At 55.4% G+C, this 17,914-nt stretch overlaps 4 protein-coding genes across 4 annotated transcripts; 2 read left to right on the top strand and 2 right to left on the bottom strand.

Annotated features, from left to right (window-relative positions):
- Positions 1-6: 6 nt before the first annotated feature.
- On the top strand, positions 7-3,541 carry F5144DRAFT_626649 (uncharacterized protein; the record flags this gene model as incomplete). The annotated part of the gene is made up of 3 exons (XM_066792272.1): positions 7-588; positions 642-1,036; positions 1,089-3,541. Exons 1-3 carry the CDS (start codon positions 365-367, stop codon positions 3,539-3,541), a joined length of 3,072 nt encoding a protein of 1,023 aa, XP_066646042.1. The 5' UTR covers positions 7-364.
- A 298-nt stretch (positions 3,542-3,839) lies between these two features.
- F5144DRAFT_526058 (uncharacterized protein) lies at positions 3,840-8,376 on the bottom strand. Its single transcript, XM_066786821.1, has 3 exons — positions 6,358-8,376; positions 5,341-6,299; positions 3,840-5,286 (listed from the first exon to the last, which is right to left on the bottom strand). Exons 1-3 carry the CDS (start codon positions 8,052-8,054, stop codon positions 4,313-4,315), a joined length of 3,630 nt encoding a protein of 1,209 aa, XP_066646041.1. The 5' UTR covers positions 8,055-8,376; the 3' UTR covers positions 3,840-4,312.
- Positions 8,377-11,376: 3,000 nt separating this feature from the next.
- F5144DRAFT_544667 (uncharacterized protein) lies at positions 11,377-14,422 on the top strand (the record flags this gene model as incomplete). The annotated part of the gene is made up of 4 exons (XM_066787313.1): positions 11,377-12,393; positions 12,452-13,829; positions 13,922-14,256; positions 14,321-14,422. 4 exons carry the CDS (start codon positions 11,377-11,379, stop codon positions 14,420-14,422), a joined length of 2,832 nt encoding a protein of 943 aa, XP_066646040.1.
- Positions 14,423-15,995: 1,573 nt separating this feature from the next.
- On the bottom strand, positions 15,996-17,628 carry F5144DRAFT_96545 (uncharacterized protein). Its single transcript, XM_066793600.1, has 2 exons — positions 16,814-17,628; positions 15,996-16,750 (listed from the first exon to the last, which is right to left on the bottom strand). The coding sequence occupies exons 1-2, from the start codon at positions 17,173-17,175 to the stop codon at positions 16,021-16,023; spliced, it is 1,092 nt and encodes a 363-aa protein (XP_066646039.1). The 5' UTR covers positions 17,176-17,628; the 3' UTR covers positions 15,996-16,020.
- Positions 17,629-17,914: the final 286 nt, after the last annotated feature.

Raw genomic sequence — 17,914 nt, 5'->3', positions numbered from 1 at the left:
CGTACAGTTCAAGAGACATTTCCAAAATTCATACCCTACCCAAGAAACCCTCACCATGAAAATCCGATGGTGAAAAATATTAAGATCCCCCTTGTCGCGCAACAGAGCTACAACAACATAATCCTAGTCTTGAGCTTAAGATTTATCAAACCCACCCAACCTTACAACCGGCCATCCCACGAACCGATCATCGTACCTGCTCTTCACCCAAGACGAGGCTAGAAGCTCTTGCTATTCTTTCGATTCCAAATCCTTTCGCGACTATCCGCTTCTACATATTCCATTACTTCAGGGAGAGCATCACACAAGCTTCTGAAGACGAGGTGGCATTCTGAGAGTTGCAGGGTCGCCTGTCCGGGGAGCGATGGCGATGGCGTCACCAACAGTACTACCGCCTGAGATGGCCATTGCAGGCGCGGCGGAAAGCAGGCGTCCTCTAAGCATTGAGGAATTGTGCTTCACATCGGCCATGAGCTGCTTTGAGGGTTGGCTTAAACTAGACCCGGCCATCGGGCCCCGTACCATGGCATATGTCACCAAATTCATTTCCAGGACACTGGAAAAGACACACAACCTAAAGGATGTCAGGTACGGTGGGTCTATTTTTATTCTCTCTGATTTGTATTCTGATGCTTTTGCAGGGAAACGCTATCTAGGAGTGTCGAAGTTTGGATTTGGCTCACCCGGGACTTTGCCGCCGCGATTCCTAGTCTGACCACGCGGTCCATTGGCCCCCTTGCTAACCTCAACGACCCTGACAAGGGTATAGCTCCTCAAGAGAGCACAGCGTTGATAACTAAGAATTATCCATCGCTAAAAGAGGACTTACAACTACTCATCAAGCTCATGCATATTGCAAGGAACCTGCTGGTCGTGCCTGAGCCCGAGATCCCCCAGGACCTCTGTGCTGCCGCTCAATTCGATCAGATGCTCTACCAAACTATCATTCTCTGCATCAACGTCACTAGCAAGGCCTATGATGGCGATGTTCTCGAGGAAGCTGCGAGACTGAAACTGAGTGAGATTACAGAACTCTGCAGGTTTCCCCCTCCCCGCTTCAAGACCTACCCTTTCTAACTCGCCGCTAGATAAAAAGTTGCTTGTTACCTGCCTTCAGCAAGCCCATAACTGGATTGCGAAAAATGACCGCAACAAAATGGCTTTCTGGTCTACTGTTCTCTTCGACGACGACGCCCTCTCCGACGAATCCGACGGTAACGTCTACGGGGAGTTTCGCCCGGATATCGCCAAGACCGAAGTTAAAAATTGGTTCGAGCGGAACTCTCGCTTCTGCGACAAAGCTCGCCAGCTAGTCACTGATTACGAGGAGAATTTAGCAGCCAAGGGGTTGCCTCCTGGTCACTTACCCTGCATTTCTCCATTGGCTTGGAACTGGCTTCCAGAGGGCACAGTACGTGTGCGTGCGGATGACTTCGACAACACTACCAAGATTACCCCCCTGTGGAAGGAAGACGAGCCCGACAAGTTTGAGCAAGACAAGGCCTACGGTCGGGTTTCGAGAGAAGTTGACACCTGGTGGCTCAAGATCCGGGACCCCAACTACGATGGCTGGGTAGTTCCTATGCCCACCGTTGAGTTCGCCCAGCAGAGGACCGAGAACTGCAAAGCCAACCTTGTCAACCGATATGCTCACTCGTATCGGACTGCCGAACACGAGGGGTCGGTTCACTCCGCCGAGGGTGGCCCGTTACCAGAAGGCGCTGCAGACCAAGAAGGGAAAGAAGGTGGCCATTATGTCCACGACTACAACGACGACATGATCGAGGAGGAAGATATTGATGACGATGACTCGTATGGCGAGGGACCGATGAATGGGTTGCTCACGGAAGTACCTAACATCCTCGACCCCAAGCAGATTGAAGCGCTCCACATGATCGTCAAATCGTGCATACTCGATAACGCAGGATTGGTGCTGAGCAAGGCAGGGGAAAACCTCCAAAAGACCAGATGCAGAATGTTTATGGCTATGGAATGCGGCAGGAGCCTCCTTAGAGAGATATTGGTCTTCATTGCTGTTTGGGAAAAGAGCGAGCAGTCACTCATTTTCCAGTTGACAACCCAGATCGTCGAGGCCATCCATCACAGCGCCCTGGTCCCCTACGCCTGGCAATCGTTACGCATTCCCAAGGACATCATCTCTCCCGCACAGACCGTCCTGCTGAGGCTTGTTAACACGATGTGCCGTGCCAGGAACAACGACCCGCCGCCCGTCGAGTCAAAGGAGCATATCCGGGATGCTAAGCTGCTACACTTTCTTTTCATCCAGTTTCGCAGTCGAATAGTGCCGGAATGCGCGGCACTAATGCACCTCCAAGCCCAGATTCGCAATGACCTCTGTGATCCGGCCGACTTCCCCGTCGACAGCTGGGACATGGAGCGCGCCAAAGACGGCATCCAACAGTTCCTTGAGCTCCTCACCACCGTCAACGAACTCCCCGAGACTCGCCGGTACCTCATTGAATGGGAAGCCACCTACGAGCTCCTGACTCTTCTCAAGGGCCTCGAAGCCGGCGTCCCCAAAAAGCCCATGGTCGAGATGCCCAACCGCTCCAACAACCCCCGCCAGCACCAGCAGCCTCCACCACACCCGGACGACCCGGACGCGGGCTACGATTCAGAAGACCACCCTCTGGCCCCACCCCCACCCCTCGAGGAACCAGCGCACAAGTACCCGTGGGCCGGCATCAAGGGCCAGATCCTGCACATACTTGCGGGCCTGCTGCAACCACCCGCGGGTCGGAGCAGTCCAGGTAACCCTGAAGTCCAGTCCCAGATCCTTCGCCACAACGGCGTGATCAGCCTTCTCAACTGCTGCGTCTACGACGATCACAACCGCTACGCACGGGAGCGCGTGCAGATCTGCCTGAAATGGCTCATGGATGGCTCCGACGAGGCGAACAAGTACCTGCGGGAGCTAATCGCCATGTCGCCGCCGCCCAACCTGAGGGCACCACAGCAGCAACAGACTGCCCAAGCCCAAGGTAGCGGCAGCGGCACAGCGGGGCCGGCCACACAACCGCAAACAACAAGCCTGCGCATCGACGGCATCGCCGGCGAAATGAAAGTGCGGCTACGTGCCCCAGGCGAGACCATCCCGCAGCAGCAGCCGCGCCCGCTCATCGCCGGCTCTTCGTCGGGCCCGGGCTCGGGCACCGGACGCGCTCTCCCGCCGCCCCTGGCCAACACTAACACCAACACCACCACGGCCACGACTGACGACCACGGCTACGGCTACAGTAGTGCGCAAAGGTACAGTGGTAGCAACGTCCTGCCGCCCATTCAGGGTGGTGGTGGTGAGAGCAGCGAGGGAGTGAGGGCGGGTACGTCGTCGTCGTCGATACCCCCGCGGAGTCGCCCGGAGGAGCTGCTGAGGGATATTATCACTCTTGCGGACGAGGCGGCGCGGTTGGCGATGGGTCGGCCGTTGGAGGGTGATGAGACGGAGGAGGAAGGGGAAGAGGGGGATGATGGGGAGGAGGAGGAGGGAGAGGGGGAAGGGGGGGAGGATGATTTCATGTAGGGAGAGGGTGGGAAAAGAAGGGGTTGGGGGGTATATATATATACGGGTGGTTTCATTGAACGTGTTGGTCGGCTCGGTTGGGTTCTGGGGGTCTGTGTCAAAAGCGCTGTTTGTTTATCCAGGGGCAAATTGAGTGTTTGTGGTTCTTTTTGTTGTTAGGTCTTTTATTGCACAGCGACGGAGTATATCGGTTTGGCTATAGAGAATGGAAAAACGGTATGATTTACTCAGGAGTTCTCCCGGGGTGATCAATAAATCCCCCCCCCCCCCCCCGGTGAAATGACTGACTTTTCCCAGTTCTTGCTTTGGAAATGTAAAACAGAGATCGGATATAGGTGAGTTTCTCATGATCATGGATCTGTGCGAGCCAAAGTATACTGTGTGGTACAGGTTGTGTCAGATGGCCATCGTTTTCTTCTTATGTCCATCTTCACATCAAGATGACGAAGCGGTCTCACCGATGTGATAGAGTAGTTCAAGGTTCGTTTTATACAGCCGATATTTTCACAAACAGTCTGATGATTACGCTGAACGAAACAAGTACGCCAGAAAGCTTGAAATGACAAGAAGCAGCGCGCTCGGGAGAAAAAAAAGGTTAACAGAGTGGAAGCAAACTTATAATATGACAGCTATGCCTGCTGCATCCTGTATTCCTTTTTGGACCGTTCCGTACCCGCTCCCCTGCCTCCTCTATTATGCCACTCGTACATCCCGGTAAACAAAACTAGATGTGGTATCTCTTCCTCCCATCTCGAGTCGGCCATGCGATCTCTACTCGCGCGGCGGCCTCGGGGCGCTGCCCTCCTTTACAGCAGCCAGGATCAAATCCTTTGCTTTCTCCACGCCCTCCTTGGTACCGACGACCTCGATAGCATCGCCCTGCGTCTGGTCACGAGGAACCGTGATCTTGCACCCGCTCTGCTTGCGGATCGAGTTGACCTTGCTACCGCCCTGGCCAATGACGAAACGGTACGTCTTGGGGTCGGGAAGAACCAGGTAGCCGATGGCGGTCTGATTGCTCGCCTGGTCAAGCGCCGACTGGATAGCCTTCTTGGCTTTCTCGATATTCTCGGGTGAACCGCGGAGAACCCACGGGATATCACCCTCCTCGGTGGATGCCTGCTCCACCACCTGCCAAGAGTGAGCGTCGGCGGTGGTATCCTCGTCATCGGTGATCAAGGGAAGCGAGTCGCCATTCGCACGAGCACTCTTCGGGGCCGTGGGCTTGGCGGGAACAGTTTCGCCAGCATGGTCGACTGTCACGCTGAAGTCGCTCCTGAACTTTCGGAAGATCTGGCCGTTGTTGGAGACGACGTGGTGCAAAGCCCGGGGGACTTGAACGGTCTCGCCTGGCAGCTCCTTGACCATGTCCTCAACATGAGCCTTGGCCTTCTCTACATCGGCCGGCTGGCCGGTGATTTTGACGCTCGTGGTGCCGCTGCCTTGGCGAGGAACGTCAATGGAGACCTTGAACTGGGTCTCGATATTCCGCTTCGTCTCGCCACCGCGCCCGACAATGGACCTGTGCTTCTCGACAGGCACATCTAGCTCCTCGGTGGCCTGGCTCTCGCGCTCTGCCACAATGGCTTCGATGCGGGCCACGATCTTGTCCACAACTTCACTGCGACCCTCAACCTTGATAGCATCGCCGTCGGCGTCCTGCTTGGGGAACTGGATGGTGCGGGCCAGCTCTCGCTGGTCACTGGAGCCCCCGGCCTTGACAACAATGTCGCGGAGGGTAGAACCTAGGGGTCTGTTAATCATCGTGGTTTATGGCCATCTCGGGATGTCAAACTTACCACCAGTGCCGATGAGAGTCCTGTGGTACTTCCGGGGGACCTCGATCTTCTTGACCACGGTGTCATCGAAAACGGCTTTCTTCTCCTCTAGGATCTTCTTGGCTGCTGCCACCTGGGTCTTGGTGCCCTTGATCTGGATCTCCGCCAGGTCCTCGGTCGACTCCTTCGCGCTGGGGACGTCAATCTTGGCGCCCGTCGACTGGCGCAGCTGTTCCAAGACGGCGCCGCCAGCGCCGATCAGAGAAGGTACCTGCTTCTTCTGGACCGTTACGGTGGCAGTAAACGAGTTGTCCTTGAGGTACTGCAGGAGCGACAACAACTCGTCACGAGCTTCGTCGGCACCCCGCTTCGGCCCGCGAATGATGACCTCGTCGGCCGCCTGCTGACGGCGGCTCTTCCCGGCATCGCTGGCGGAGTCGCCAAGAGAATCGTCGTCCTTAGCGTTCTTGTTGTTGCTGCGAGGAAAGAAGACGAGGACCTTGTAACGTGTTTGCAGCTTGTTGACCTGGTTCCCCTGGGCACCAATAATCTCGCGGTGGAACTTGGGGTCAATCTTGAGCACATGTGTCGCCTCATCTTGCAACTGGCGGGCAAGAGCATTGATGTGCGTCCTTGCGACCTCCGCTTTGGCCTTGGGGCCCTTGAGCTGGACCTTTCCATCATCCACCTGGATTTCGACGTCGAACTTTTCCCTCAGTTCCCGAATGTTACTGCCGCCCTTGCCAATCAAGTGGTTGGCGAACTTTTGAGGGAACTCAAACTCGAGGATGAATCCACGCTCCTTCTCGTCCTGCTTCTCTTGTTCAACAAACTCGAGACACTTGGCGACAAGCCAGTCTACGACAGAGGTGGGGCCGCGGATATGAACGGACTCGCCGCTGTTGGACACACGCGCGCGGATCGGGTTGGAGGCACCGTCTTGCTTGTTCTTGATGAACTTTTGGAGCTTGGTATGGAATCTGCAATCGTGTTAGGGCGCTGGCAGTCTCTCCACGGATGGGCAAGCGGAATACTCACTTTACTGGGACCTCGATGGTTTGGGAAGAGATGGGTTCCCGCTGTTTCATCAGGTCCGTGATATGTTTTTGGGCACCCTGGAGCCCCTTCTGCATCTCACTGATGTCTTTCTGCGCCGGCTGGTTCCGCGCGATCTGATAGGACTCAGGATCCGCGGAGCCTTCGTATACCAACAAGACCGGAGCATTCGGCTCCGAAGCCTCGGGAACGACGAGGTGGACACCGAAGGTCTGTCGCACGTAGGGCAGCAGCTCCTTCCTGATGTATTGATGGTAGAAAGGATCGACCGTGACGGTAGTCATCCGTGCTGGGGGGTGGCCATCAACCATGGCCTTGATGTCGGCCTGAGCTCTGACAATGTTCGCACCATCGCGAGCGTAGAGTTCCCAGGGCAAAGCGCCCTGCTCCGAGAACGGGGTGTTGAAATGCACGTTATGCAAGTTGCCCACCCGTTCAAGCTCCCGCTTCTGCTGGAGATAGCGTGTGACATTGCGAGCGTGGACGGCAGCGCCGCCGGGGGCTTGGCGGTAGAAGCGCGAGATGTCAATGTTGGAGCACTGCATGTCCATGGCGAGGCTAACGGTTTTTTGCACACCGGCCGCGGCCTGGTTGGAGGGCCCGATGACTTTGACCATGTCGTCGTCCTCGTCATTCGGCATTACGATAGTGCATCCGGTCTCCTCGAAGAACTGCTCCATCGAGATGCCCTTCTCTCCGATGATGAACTGGTGACGGCCGGGCTGGATATGAACCAGTTGGACCGTCAGTTGGTCCCGGAGCTGCTGGACTCTCTCCTCGATCTTCGACCGCGCAGCTTTCGCAGCATAGCGCTCACCGCGCAGCTGGATGAAGTTGTCAGCCGCAGCATGGAAGGTGGGGCGCCCCGAAGAAACCGCAACGGGCGGCGTGGACGAAAAAGGCTGGGCGGTAGGAATGCGGATTTGAATATCATATTCCTGCTCGAGTGCCTTGACGTTGCTGTTGTTCGCGCCACCAATGAAGGGGTAGAATTCAGCCGGGATATCCTTCAGAGTGGTGCTGACGGTGCCAGCACGCTCACCCATGATCTCGTAGATGAGATTCCGGGCATGGGCAGCTTGCTGGGTGTTGCCCTCAACGACAACCTTGATGAGCTCCTCATCGTCCTCGCCCTCGGGGGCCGACTGGCCATCTTCCTTGGGCACATGAATCCGAGCGCCTGTCTTTTCTTGGATGGCCTTGATGGTGGACCCACCCTTGCCAATGATATGGGGTCTCGCCCAGCGATGAACGTCGAGCTCCAACTTCAACTTGGCGCCGATCAGGGCAACAAAGTCCTTCAGCGATTGAGTCGTGCTGTCGCCCTTGGGCCCGGTTGCCTCAATCCTGAGCATGTTATCGGTGTGAGGGACGAGCTTGATCTGGGCTCGGGACTTGCGGTTGAAGTCCTTGATGATATCGGGAAGCGGCCGCTTCAATTGCTCACGAGGAAGGATGTCGTCCGGCTTCAAGAGAAGGTATTCCTTGTGTTGGCCCGGAATGGAGAGGCTCGGGGCGGCCGAGGCCTCGGGGGCCGGCGTGGTGGTCCCCGAGGCCGGCGCAGAAGTAGGTGCAGAGGCCTCGGGAGTCCGCGCCAGCCAGACGGGGGCCACGTTGGCCACGGCCCTGGGGGCGCCGCCGAGTTCCGGGAAGTCGTTCGAGATAGTGCTAGACGACATTGTCGAGGTACCGTGGGACGAAACCGTAAGAGAACAGCGGAAGGGTGGTTGGGTCGAATGTGTAGGATGTTTGACCGAGTCTACGTTGCTGACCGAGTCAAGACGGCTCTTGTTAGAAAATGAGGTAGCAAAAAGATACGGGGGTAGGAATTGGCAGGGAGGTGCTAGCAATCAGCAAATAGCAATTGAACTAGCAGATAGTTGCACTCGACAGAATAGGAGGCAACAGAAGGAAGGAAGGAATTACCTGTAAAGTGCGAGGCTGCAAGGTGAAGTGGTCCGGTTTGGGGGTGGCCAGCGGATTTATACTGGAGAAGTGGACATTTCGCCTGCTCCTGCAACGTCGTACCTTCCCCAAAAATTGTTGGGGTGCGGTCGGTGCGGACGTTGCAAGTCTTGGCACCAGATCTCCCATGTGCTGGCAGTACGGCAGCCCGCTTTACATGTATGTATGTACATACACTGGAGACAATCGAAACCTACAACCCGCCACCAGGTCACCTACCCCGATCGCCTCTTGGGCAACATGGGGATGCACATGGACCTACCTACTTGCTAGGACCAAAAATTCTGCATACCTCTCCTAGGATTAGGACTGCGCGAGGGTGAAACCATGATATGATTCGTAATGCCCAATACGAACATTACCCACAGCAGCTAGGGCGCATGCACCATCAATTTACACATATCATGACGGAATTTGTTGCCGCTAGCGCGTAATACGCATATCATAGGCACCTAACTATCCATAAACGCAACGATGTCTGCGCTCAGCGGGATCCCCATGTCAACCGATGATTAATTGTTCGGTCAGTGTGAACATATCTCCGGCGCGCAACAGGGGTCCAAGCCCGTATCGTATACTGGTTGTTCCGTAACTGGTTCGTAATGGTAATGGTCGTACACCAGCAGAGCTCTGGTTCATTTGAAGCCAATCCTCCTCTGACTACCAACCCTCAAGCGAGTGGTTCGAGTTGCAAAGGGGATCAGTTTCTAGTTTGTTGTTCTTCTCTGTCGATAGCCTCACGTTTCTTAATTCTTCACTTAATGAACTCCCGGGGTTGTCAAGGGGCAAGGGGCAACGCCGCACTCGCCCACACCAATGCCGAAACAAGATTGAAGCCATCCTAAACGGGTTTGTACGATAAAAACAAAAAGGGGTTGTCCCACGTGACAAGGGAGCACCGAGAAGTTGAGTTTCACTGCAGCTGCTTGTCAGAGCCACTTGTTGGAGTTAGGAACATGGAAACTCTCGATGGCGTTCTGGGATAGATTTAGGGTTAGGGCTGAGATCCCTTAGCAACCACGTAAAGGAGGATGGGCAAGCCTTTGCATCACGCAGGATCGATGGAGCGGCCTCAGGGCGACCCGGTTCCAACCTAACCCAAGGAGCAGACCCCGAGCCTCACCAAACCCACCTGTTATGGAGGCCGCCTCGCCGCACTGAGGGTGCTTTGGACACAAACCTGACTGGCCAACGCGGCGACGGGTGGCAATATGTGAGAAAAGGTCTGAGGAGGCTCTCAATGTTATGTAATTTTTTTTCAGTTATTGGGAACAATTGCTTTGCGCCTTTCAGCTCAACCCCTGTTGCTAGGCTGTTAAGTTTCGAAAAGCTGGCCGGAGATGGGCTGATATCAAAACGAAGCATGGGGGTGGCGAGACACTTCTGGTAGCTCCGGCCTTCTTGCTTTGCAAATGGAGTCAACTAGTTATGCATTTCGTATTGAGACCGAGCACAACAGGGTTCAGGGAGTGTCATTGAAATGTCCCGTCTGCAGCCTGGCAGTTGAACCCTTCTTGCGTCATTGCAGTACCGATGCATCGGCATCAACCCCGAAGCTTGATGTGGAACGAAGAGTTCTGGGTAGTAACTAATATTGTACCCAGTTATTCCGTCACCGACAGCCCGGGAAGGATACCGTGGCATCCTGGGGAAAGCCGTTGACTGTTTGACACGATCCTCAACAGCCGCGGCTTTGGACCAAACGCATCATGTCACCTTGGATGGCGAGAACAAACTTGGCCAGATCTGTGCCCCGCTTCTCGCTGGAGTCCTCGAAACGGCTGTGGGGTCCTAGATGCCAGGCGTGCCAGGCGATGGAACGGTCCTTTTCAGCCGAACGTCGATCGCCGCCAAATTCTAGCCGCTTGCCAGCTCTGGGTCATGAGAAAACCAAGCTTCTCTTCCCTTTTCTTCGGCTGCATCCCATTCAACCATTGCAAAGATTTGGCCCAGGACAAAAACCGTCCGTGTCCCCGTTCCGCTCCCACAGTGTCACTTCCGTTAACGAAGCCCCACTTCAACCCCTTCATCCCGCACGGATGGCGGCTAGCCCCACCATACCCTTGGCTGGGCTGTTTGCTCAAACGTTATCTGTGCCATCAATGCCCATTCCACGTCCAAGAGAATGGAGGAGGCGGTTGGGTTGAATATTTACATGTGCTTGTTTACTATGTATAGAGATGGCTGACTCGGAAGAAGCAACCAACCCTGCAGATAGTTCCAGCTTTGTTGCAAGCTGTGTAGCACAATCCCAGGTTCTCGAAGACGGCGCGGGCCGGTAGGGAGCGACCAGGGTGCTCCTCGAGCGGTGGTGCGGCGTTGCAAGATTCATCAGGCAAGCCTTCACGGCCAACAGCCAGCGAAGTGGAGGTGATTAACCACCGAGTCACTAGTTACCAGTCACCCAGCAGCATAAGACAGATAGTTAGGTGATTAGTGGCGCGACAAGAACTCACACCCGCACCCGAGCATTGTCCACTGTAGAGCCCCGTTCCACCCGATTCCCATTCGGTTTGCTGTTTTGGGGGTTCGTCTGATGCCGCCGAACAACCTTCGTCAGATAAGCCCCAAGCGCCCTTCTTGGGAAAACCTGGATGTCAGGATGTTCACTCCCGGTTCCATGTTGTGCAGAACAAGATCGTAAAAAACGTTGCAACGGGTCCCGACAGTCCGTTTGAAGCGTTGTTCCCTGCCAACCGAAGTACACACTGTGTGTGCCAGTCCCCTGCGACTTCATCCAGCTTGCAGGCGCCAATCACGTCGGGCCCCGCTGGATGCCACCCCCCCAGGTGGCCAGTGTGCAGAGGCCAGGGCATCTCGAACCGCAGCCAAGCGGAACCTGGAAGAGCCAAGGAGAGGACGAGATCAAGCAGGAGCAACGAACGGCGAGAGAAAACGCAATTTTGCTCGCTACGACCCTCGTTCGGTGCCTCAATTACCCCGGCACCCATCTAGCTGCTTTGTCTGGCTCCCAAATTGTACGTTGAAATTTTTGATTGCTATTTTGCTTCATTTCCCGGGCGCCTGGGCCGTGAGATGGACAGTCCAAAGATTGCAAGTGGTGGCTCCAGCGCTAGCTCACAGCGTCGCAGGCTCACTAAGAAGCCTCCGACAGCAGCGCACTATCATTCTCACCACTCGAGCTCTAGGTTCAGCGCTGCGTCCGACGGCCGTGTTGACGCCCAATCTCTAGGAAGCAAACAAAGCTCGACCAGCTTGCGCCGGGCACCCAGCGCTCCCACTGGCAACAGAACTCTGGCCTCGAACGCGACCGACTTCTCGCCACGCTTCCCCGCCGCACAGTCTCCCGCTTTCTCGCTCGCAACGAGCCGGTCACACACCTCATCCACCCTTCCCGACGGCACGCCTGCGGCGCTGTCTCCCTCGTCGCACTCGCAGTACCGCTCCCTGCAGACCCGAGCTGACGCGCAGCAACCACGATCCGTCCCGGGGGACATCCTTCAACCCCTCAGCTCCAAGACTTCAGACGAGTTAATTGGCGCTCCCTTTGACGGCACGGCAATCCTCGACCGCATTGCCGCCACGAAGTCCCCCACTCCAAGCAGCCTCGACAATAGCAGCGAGCACAACAACAACAGCAACATCCACAACGGCAACAACAACAACAACCACCACAACGGCAACCACAACGGCAACCACAACTACAACTACAACTACAACCATAATCACAGACCCGGCCACCAATCCCCGCCTCGATTTACACTTCAGCAACCACCCCGCGCGGATCCCGGGACGCGAACCATGGGACACTCCCCGCCGCCGCTCCGCCAGTCGGCAACCTACCCGGCTGGCGACCTGCCGATTCTAAACGAGAAGGGGGGGCCGCCCAAATCCGACAGCGCCGGCCTCCACAAACGCTACTCCGACGAAACGAAGGAGAGCAAGATCCCCAGCATGCTCAGGAAGAAATCGGGCTTCTCCGGTTTCATGAACAGCTTGGTGGGGTCACCGAAGAAGCCGCTCATCTCTGCCCCTGAGAACCCGGTGCACGTAACACACGTCGGATATGATAGCACCACGGGCCAGTTTACAGTATGGGATTCCCGGATGTTGTCATCATGTTTGCCGTCTATACTAACTTAACCAACAGGGGCTACCAAAAGAATGGCAGCGACTGATTAATGAGAGCGGCATCACCGAGAAGGACACACGAGAACATCCTCAAATCCTCGTCGACGTCTTGACATTCTATAAAGAAACCCAAGAACGACCGCAGGAGGACCAGTCATTGGAGAAATTCCACGATGCCCGGGCGGACTACCGGGGCCTGGCCACCACCCCGTCGCCCGCGACTGCTCACCCTTCCCCAGGCCTGCTCCAGTCTGGTTACGGCGCCATGTCCCCCTTGATCAGCCCGCCCGCGAGTCCGAGGTTTCCTAACGTCGGCCACGAGGGCAGCTTTGAGAACCCACGCGCACCACCACCAGTTCCTAAAGGCCACCTTATGGGTAAAGACATCAATCTCATGCCCAGCCGGCCCGCACCCAAACCCCCAACGAGCCTGTCAACGAGGACACAGCCAGCGTACCCGACAATGGACTCGGGAATTGGCATGGCCCCGCCAGGCGATGACGTCTCACCCTCCTATCTCCCCCCCAAAGACAACGCACCGATGTTGCCAGAAGAGCATAGGTCACGGTCCAACTCTCGAGCAAATGGCGCATCGCCCTATTTGGGTTCCCAACCATCTCCTTCGATCACCTCACCGCCGGCCAACCAACAGGCGATGTACCAGCAGCAGCTTCTGCAGCAACAGCAAGAGCAGGCAATGGCGCAGGCGCAGGCGGCCATGAGCGGCCAGCTAGGACGCCAAGCGAGCAAGCGGCAGCAACCGACCCCGCCGGCTTCGCAGCACCCACACCTGCAGCAGCAGATGCAGCAACAACAGCACCAACAGCAGCAAGGAGACCCGAATGGGCCTAACCGGGTACCACCAACACAGCAAGCGAGGGTTGCGCAACCAGGCTCGAGGCCGCGGCACAGGCCACGACAGAGCAACGGTGTTGACGTGGTCGCCGCCCTGAAGAGGATATGTTCCGAGGGCGACCCGCGGGAAGTCTACCGAGGTTTTACCAAAATCGGCCAGGGCGCGTCCGGCGGCGTGTACACGGGCCACGAGAGGGGGACGAACCGGCTGGTGGCTATCAAGCAGATGAACCTAGAACAGCAACCCAAGAAGGACCTCATCATCAACGAGATTTTGGTCATGAAGGAGAGCTCACATCCCAACATTGTCAACTTCATTGACAGCTACCTGTGCGGGGGGGAATTGTGGGTCGTCATGGAGTTTATGGAGGGCGGCAGCTTGACCGACGTCGTGACCTTTAATATCATGACCGAGGGGCAGATCGCTTCGGTCTGCAGAGAAACCCTCCGCGGCCTGCAGCACTTGCACTCTAAGGGTGTCATCCACCGAGACATCAAGTCGGACAATATCCTGCTCAGTATGGAGGGCAACATCAAGCTGAGTAAGTTTTGCACTCGAATTCTCTTTTTCTTTTTTTCCTTCTATTTCCTTGCCGCCGGTGACCTTGAGCTAACCTGTCCCCCTCCCCCACAGCCGATTTCGGGTTCTGTGCGACGATCAACGAGGCGCAAAACAAGCGTACCACCATGGTTGGCACGCCGTATTGGATGGCGCCGGAGGTGGTTACTCGGAAGGAGTACGGCCGCAAGGTGGACATCTGGTCGCTGGGCATCATGGCCATCGAGATGATCGAGGGCGAGCCACCCTACCTGACCGAATCGCCGCTGCGCGCTCTGTGGCTGATCGCTACGAACGGTACGCCACAAATCAAGAACGAGCAGGACCTTTCCCCTGTGTTCCGCGACTTCTTGTACTTTGCGCTCAAGGTCGACCCAGAGAAGAGGGCTAGCGCGCACGATCTTTTGAGGGTATGTTCCACCACGCTTTTATGGTCAATTTTTGCCAATCCAAAGTATGCTAACCTCTGTATAGCACGAATTCATGAAGACATGCGTCGACCTCTCCACACTCGCACCCTTGGTCCGGGCCGCGAGGGAAGCTCGGGCACAGGAGAAGGCCCGCAAGGGGCATTGATAAAAGCTAGCCCTTCCCGCCCATTTTCAATCGAGGCGTTGGCGTATTCACCAGCAATGTTTATCTGGCTTTCTACCCTTTTGGTCTATGTTACCAGGGGTGCATTGCATTTTTTTGGTCATCAAGCAAGGAATCTCGTGCAGCCCCATCAGAGCCTTTATTTTTCTTACCATTTTACTCAACTCTCATGGCAGGCAGGCAGGCAGGCGGACGGGCAAAGGCGGGCATTGTGCATCATTTTGCGATTTCTTTACTCTCTAGGCCCGAGTTTTCTTCTTTTTCTTTACCCAGCTTTTTCTCGGTTCTACATCAGACCTGACGTTGAAATAAAACAGACCTCCTCTGGTGGACGGCCTCTTTTTTCTTTTGCTTTTCCGCTTTTTTGCAGCCTTCTCGCTTTCGTTGACCGGTCGATCTCCATCGGGAAAAGATGTGTGTGGGTTAATGAAGTTGTTGGTGTTTTTTTTTACTACTTCAGAGCATGATGCTAGTAGCAGCGAGCATATCATACCTGTCGACCAAGGAGGGATCGACCTCCATAAAACTAAAAGCAGACATAGCAAGAGGCTGACTGGTACCCATGATGTTGTTTAAAAGTTATTCTGCTCCCTTCCCCCGCCGGGCTATTATGTTCCCGACTGTTTTTTTCTCTTCTACATTCACCTTATACAGCACTGGTTGAGGGGCGGTTGAGGCGGGTTCCCGATGGGCTGGGAGGAAAGGAGGAATTACCTGGCCGGTATCATGCAGAAAAGGGAACAGAGCAGGGCAAGTTGGGGATGGAAGCATCATGTTTGAGAGGGTTGGCGAGAATTAACTCGGCTTTTTGTCTCGGCTCTTCTTGTGTGTGTTGACGGCTAGACAAGGTTTGAGCCGGTTTATTGTTTGGTGTTTAAGTCATGAATGGATATGGAAGGAGCGGTGCGGGATTTAAGAGAATCAGAAGTGGTGGATTCTTTACGTATCACTTATCGAAGAGGTTGTAGGAAATTAGTCACAATGTGAAGTTTCTGAGGTTGTGTGAAGAAACTTTGATGAGCAGTAATTATGTGGGCTAGCCTTTGGTGTAATTATGTTTAATTAAGGACAAAGTGTTTTATCTACTTTCGTTTGGAGGTGTTAGTTTTGCCTAGCAGGTGTTTCGCACGATACAGTTGCCTTGGGCAAAGCATTGGGAGAATGCGGGCGGAGGTATGTGAACGCGTCCGTGACGCGTTAGAACGCGTGTAATCAAGTCACAGTCAATCGAGTCAGAGTTGGAAGCCATGTATGCAGGTGAGGAATCAATCCGTGCCTCGATTTCATTAGAATATGTGAACCAGTTTTATGCTCCTCAACCATGACCAAAGGAGACGGTTTCTCCGGAACCCTCCCGTACGCCGCCAACCCAGAAGCCAAGTGAAACCAAGCACCTGCCAGAAGATGAAAAACCCGAAGATAGTAAAAGGCCACGGTTGCCCAAGCACCAATTACCCTTCTCGAGATCCATTAGATCGCTGTCTCCTTCCTCCCATGTGCGAAACCACCAAATCCATAAGCCGTCTATAGGGTATCCCGCAGAGCCATGCATACCAATCCTTGTGTCCCATATGTAACGCTTAGTAAAGTGTGTAGCCACCGTCAATGATGACGTTGGAGCCGGTCATGAAGCCGGAGGCGTCAGAAGCCAGGAAGACGCAGAGACCGTTGAGGTCGTCCACGTTGCCGAGGCGGTCCTGGGGAGTGAGCGACTTCCAGATCTTCTTCTGGGCGTCCAGGGCGGGGACCTTGTTGAGGGCAGTGTCCATGTAGCCGGGCGAGATGCAGTTGACACGGATGCCGTGCTTGGCCCACTCAGCACCGAGCGACTTGCCGAGCTGGATGACACCGGCCTTGGAGGCGTTGTAGCAGGACTGCTCCTGGGGGTAGTTGACGATGGAGCCAGACATGGAGGCGACCAGGATGATGGAGCCCGGCTTGCCAGCGGCCATCATGGCGCGACCGACCGACTGGGACATGAGGAAGGAACCAGTGAGGTTGATGTCGATCAGACGACGGAACATAGCCGGGTCGTAAGTCTCAGCCTTGATGTTGGAGTCGGCAATACCGGCCGAGTTGACAAGAACGTCGGGAGCACCGTAGAGGTCGACAACGTTCTGGACAGCGGCGTCAATCGCGCTGCCATCACGAACATCGACCTTGAAGAAAGAGACCGGGAGGCCAGTCTTCTGGTGCAGCTCAGCGGCAGACTCGTCACCGAGGTCCTGGTTCGCGTCGAAGATGGCGATAGCCTTGGCACCGGCCTCGGCGCAGGCACGAGCCATGTGGTTGCCGAGACCACGAGCACCACTAATAATCGGTTAGTGAATTGTTCTCGGTTCTTTGTTTTGCGAGTTCTTTGAGATGTCTTACCCAGTGATGATGATGACCTTGCCGTGAACGCTCATCTTTTGGAGAGTGCGGGGCATCTGTCTGTAGACCTTATCCTGCAGCGGGTGCACAGCATCCTCCTCCTCGGCATTGGCCTCAGGGGCAACGGCACCGTTCTTAACGGGAATGCTGAAGTGGTCGGAGTTGCCAGTGGCCACGCCCTTGTGGTCGGGGCTGTACACCGTGACAGGAACCTCGGTCTCCTTAATGACCTCGGATTTCATGTGGCGAGCCGACACAGAAAAGGCAGCGCGCTGAGAGACTGAGAGCCCAGCACGGGCAAAGGCTGGCCGAGAGACGGCGGCGAGGCGGGGAGCCAGGCGAGCAGTGCGCGAAAAGGCCATTGTGATGTGGTTTGTTGAGTTTGGATTTGTTTGAAGTGTTTGAACGGAGGTGGTCAATTTCAAAAGTCGGATTGACTTGTTGAAAGAGTGGTCTCAAAAGAGAATGGGTTGAGGTGAGTGCCTGAGAGAATGGCGGGGTTGAAATAGGTCGCGATTCTTTAGCGTGAGCCAAAAAAACAAACGGCTAGTCGGGATGAAAAGGTGTGACCTTTCCAAACTTGCACGATTGTGAAGTGTTGGTGATTCTGGGGAGGTGCCAGAAAAAAGGAGGGAGTTGCGTGTAAGTGGGTGGTGGATTTCAGGGTACGTCAAAGGTACCAAGGCTCCTCAATAGCGACCTCAAAACTACACTGAAGCAGCAGAAACCTGACAGCAATGGACGACCGTCAGGCTCTCGATATTTATAGGGAGCAGGCTGTTGTTTGAAGGCGAATGAGCGGAACTGATATTCCTGGTTGTTTGAGGCGGCTAGGTCAGGTACTCAGGGGACCGGAAACAATGGCGGAGTTTGGATGAGGCAAAAAGGCCGGCGGGGTCCAGAACGGTGGCGGCTTCGAGTCGAGATCGCTCTTTTTTGATGCAATGCAATCCTGGGGCTGTGGATCTGCGGGTTCCACGCACACTGCTGCAGACTGCACTATCGGTTGGTAAATGCCGGCGGACACGGGCGGATACGATTATTTTAGTCGACGATTGAGTCGTGGGAGCGAGAAACCAAGAAACGGCTGGTCCGAAAGCA

This window comes from Chaetomium tenue (genome assembly GCF_020726465.1).
Source record: "Chaetomium tenue strain MPI-SDFR-AT-0079 chromosome Unknown F5144scaffold_2, whole genome shotgun sequence".
Taxonomy (NCBI): domain Eukaryota; kingdom Fungi; phylum Ascomycota; class Sordariomycetes; order Sordariales; family Chaetomiaceae; genus Chaetomium; species Chaetomium tenue.
This window is presented reverse-complemented; position numbering and strand designations above follow the sequence as displayed.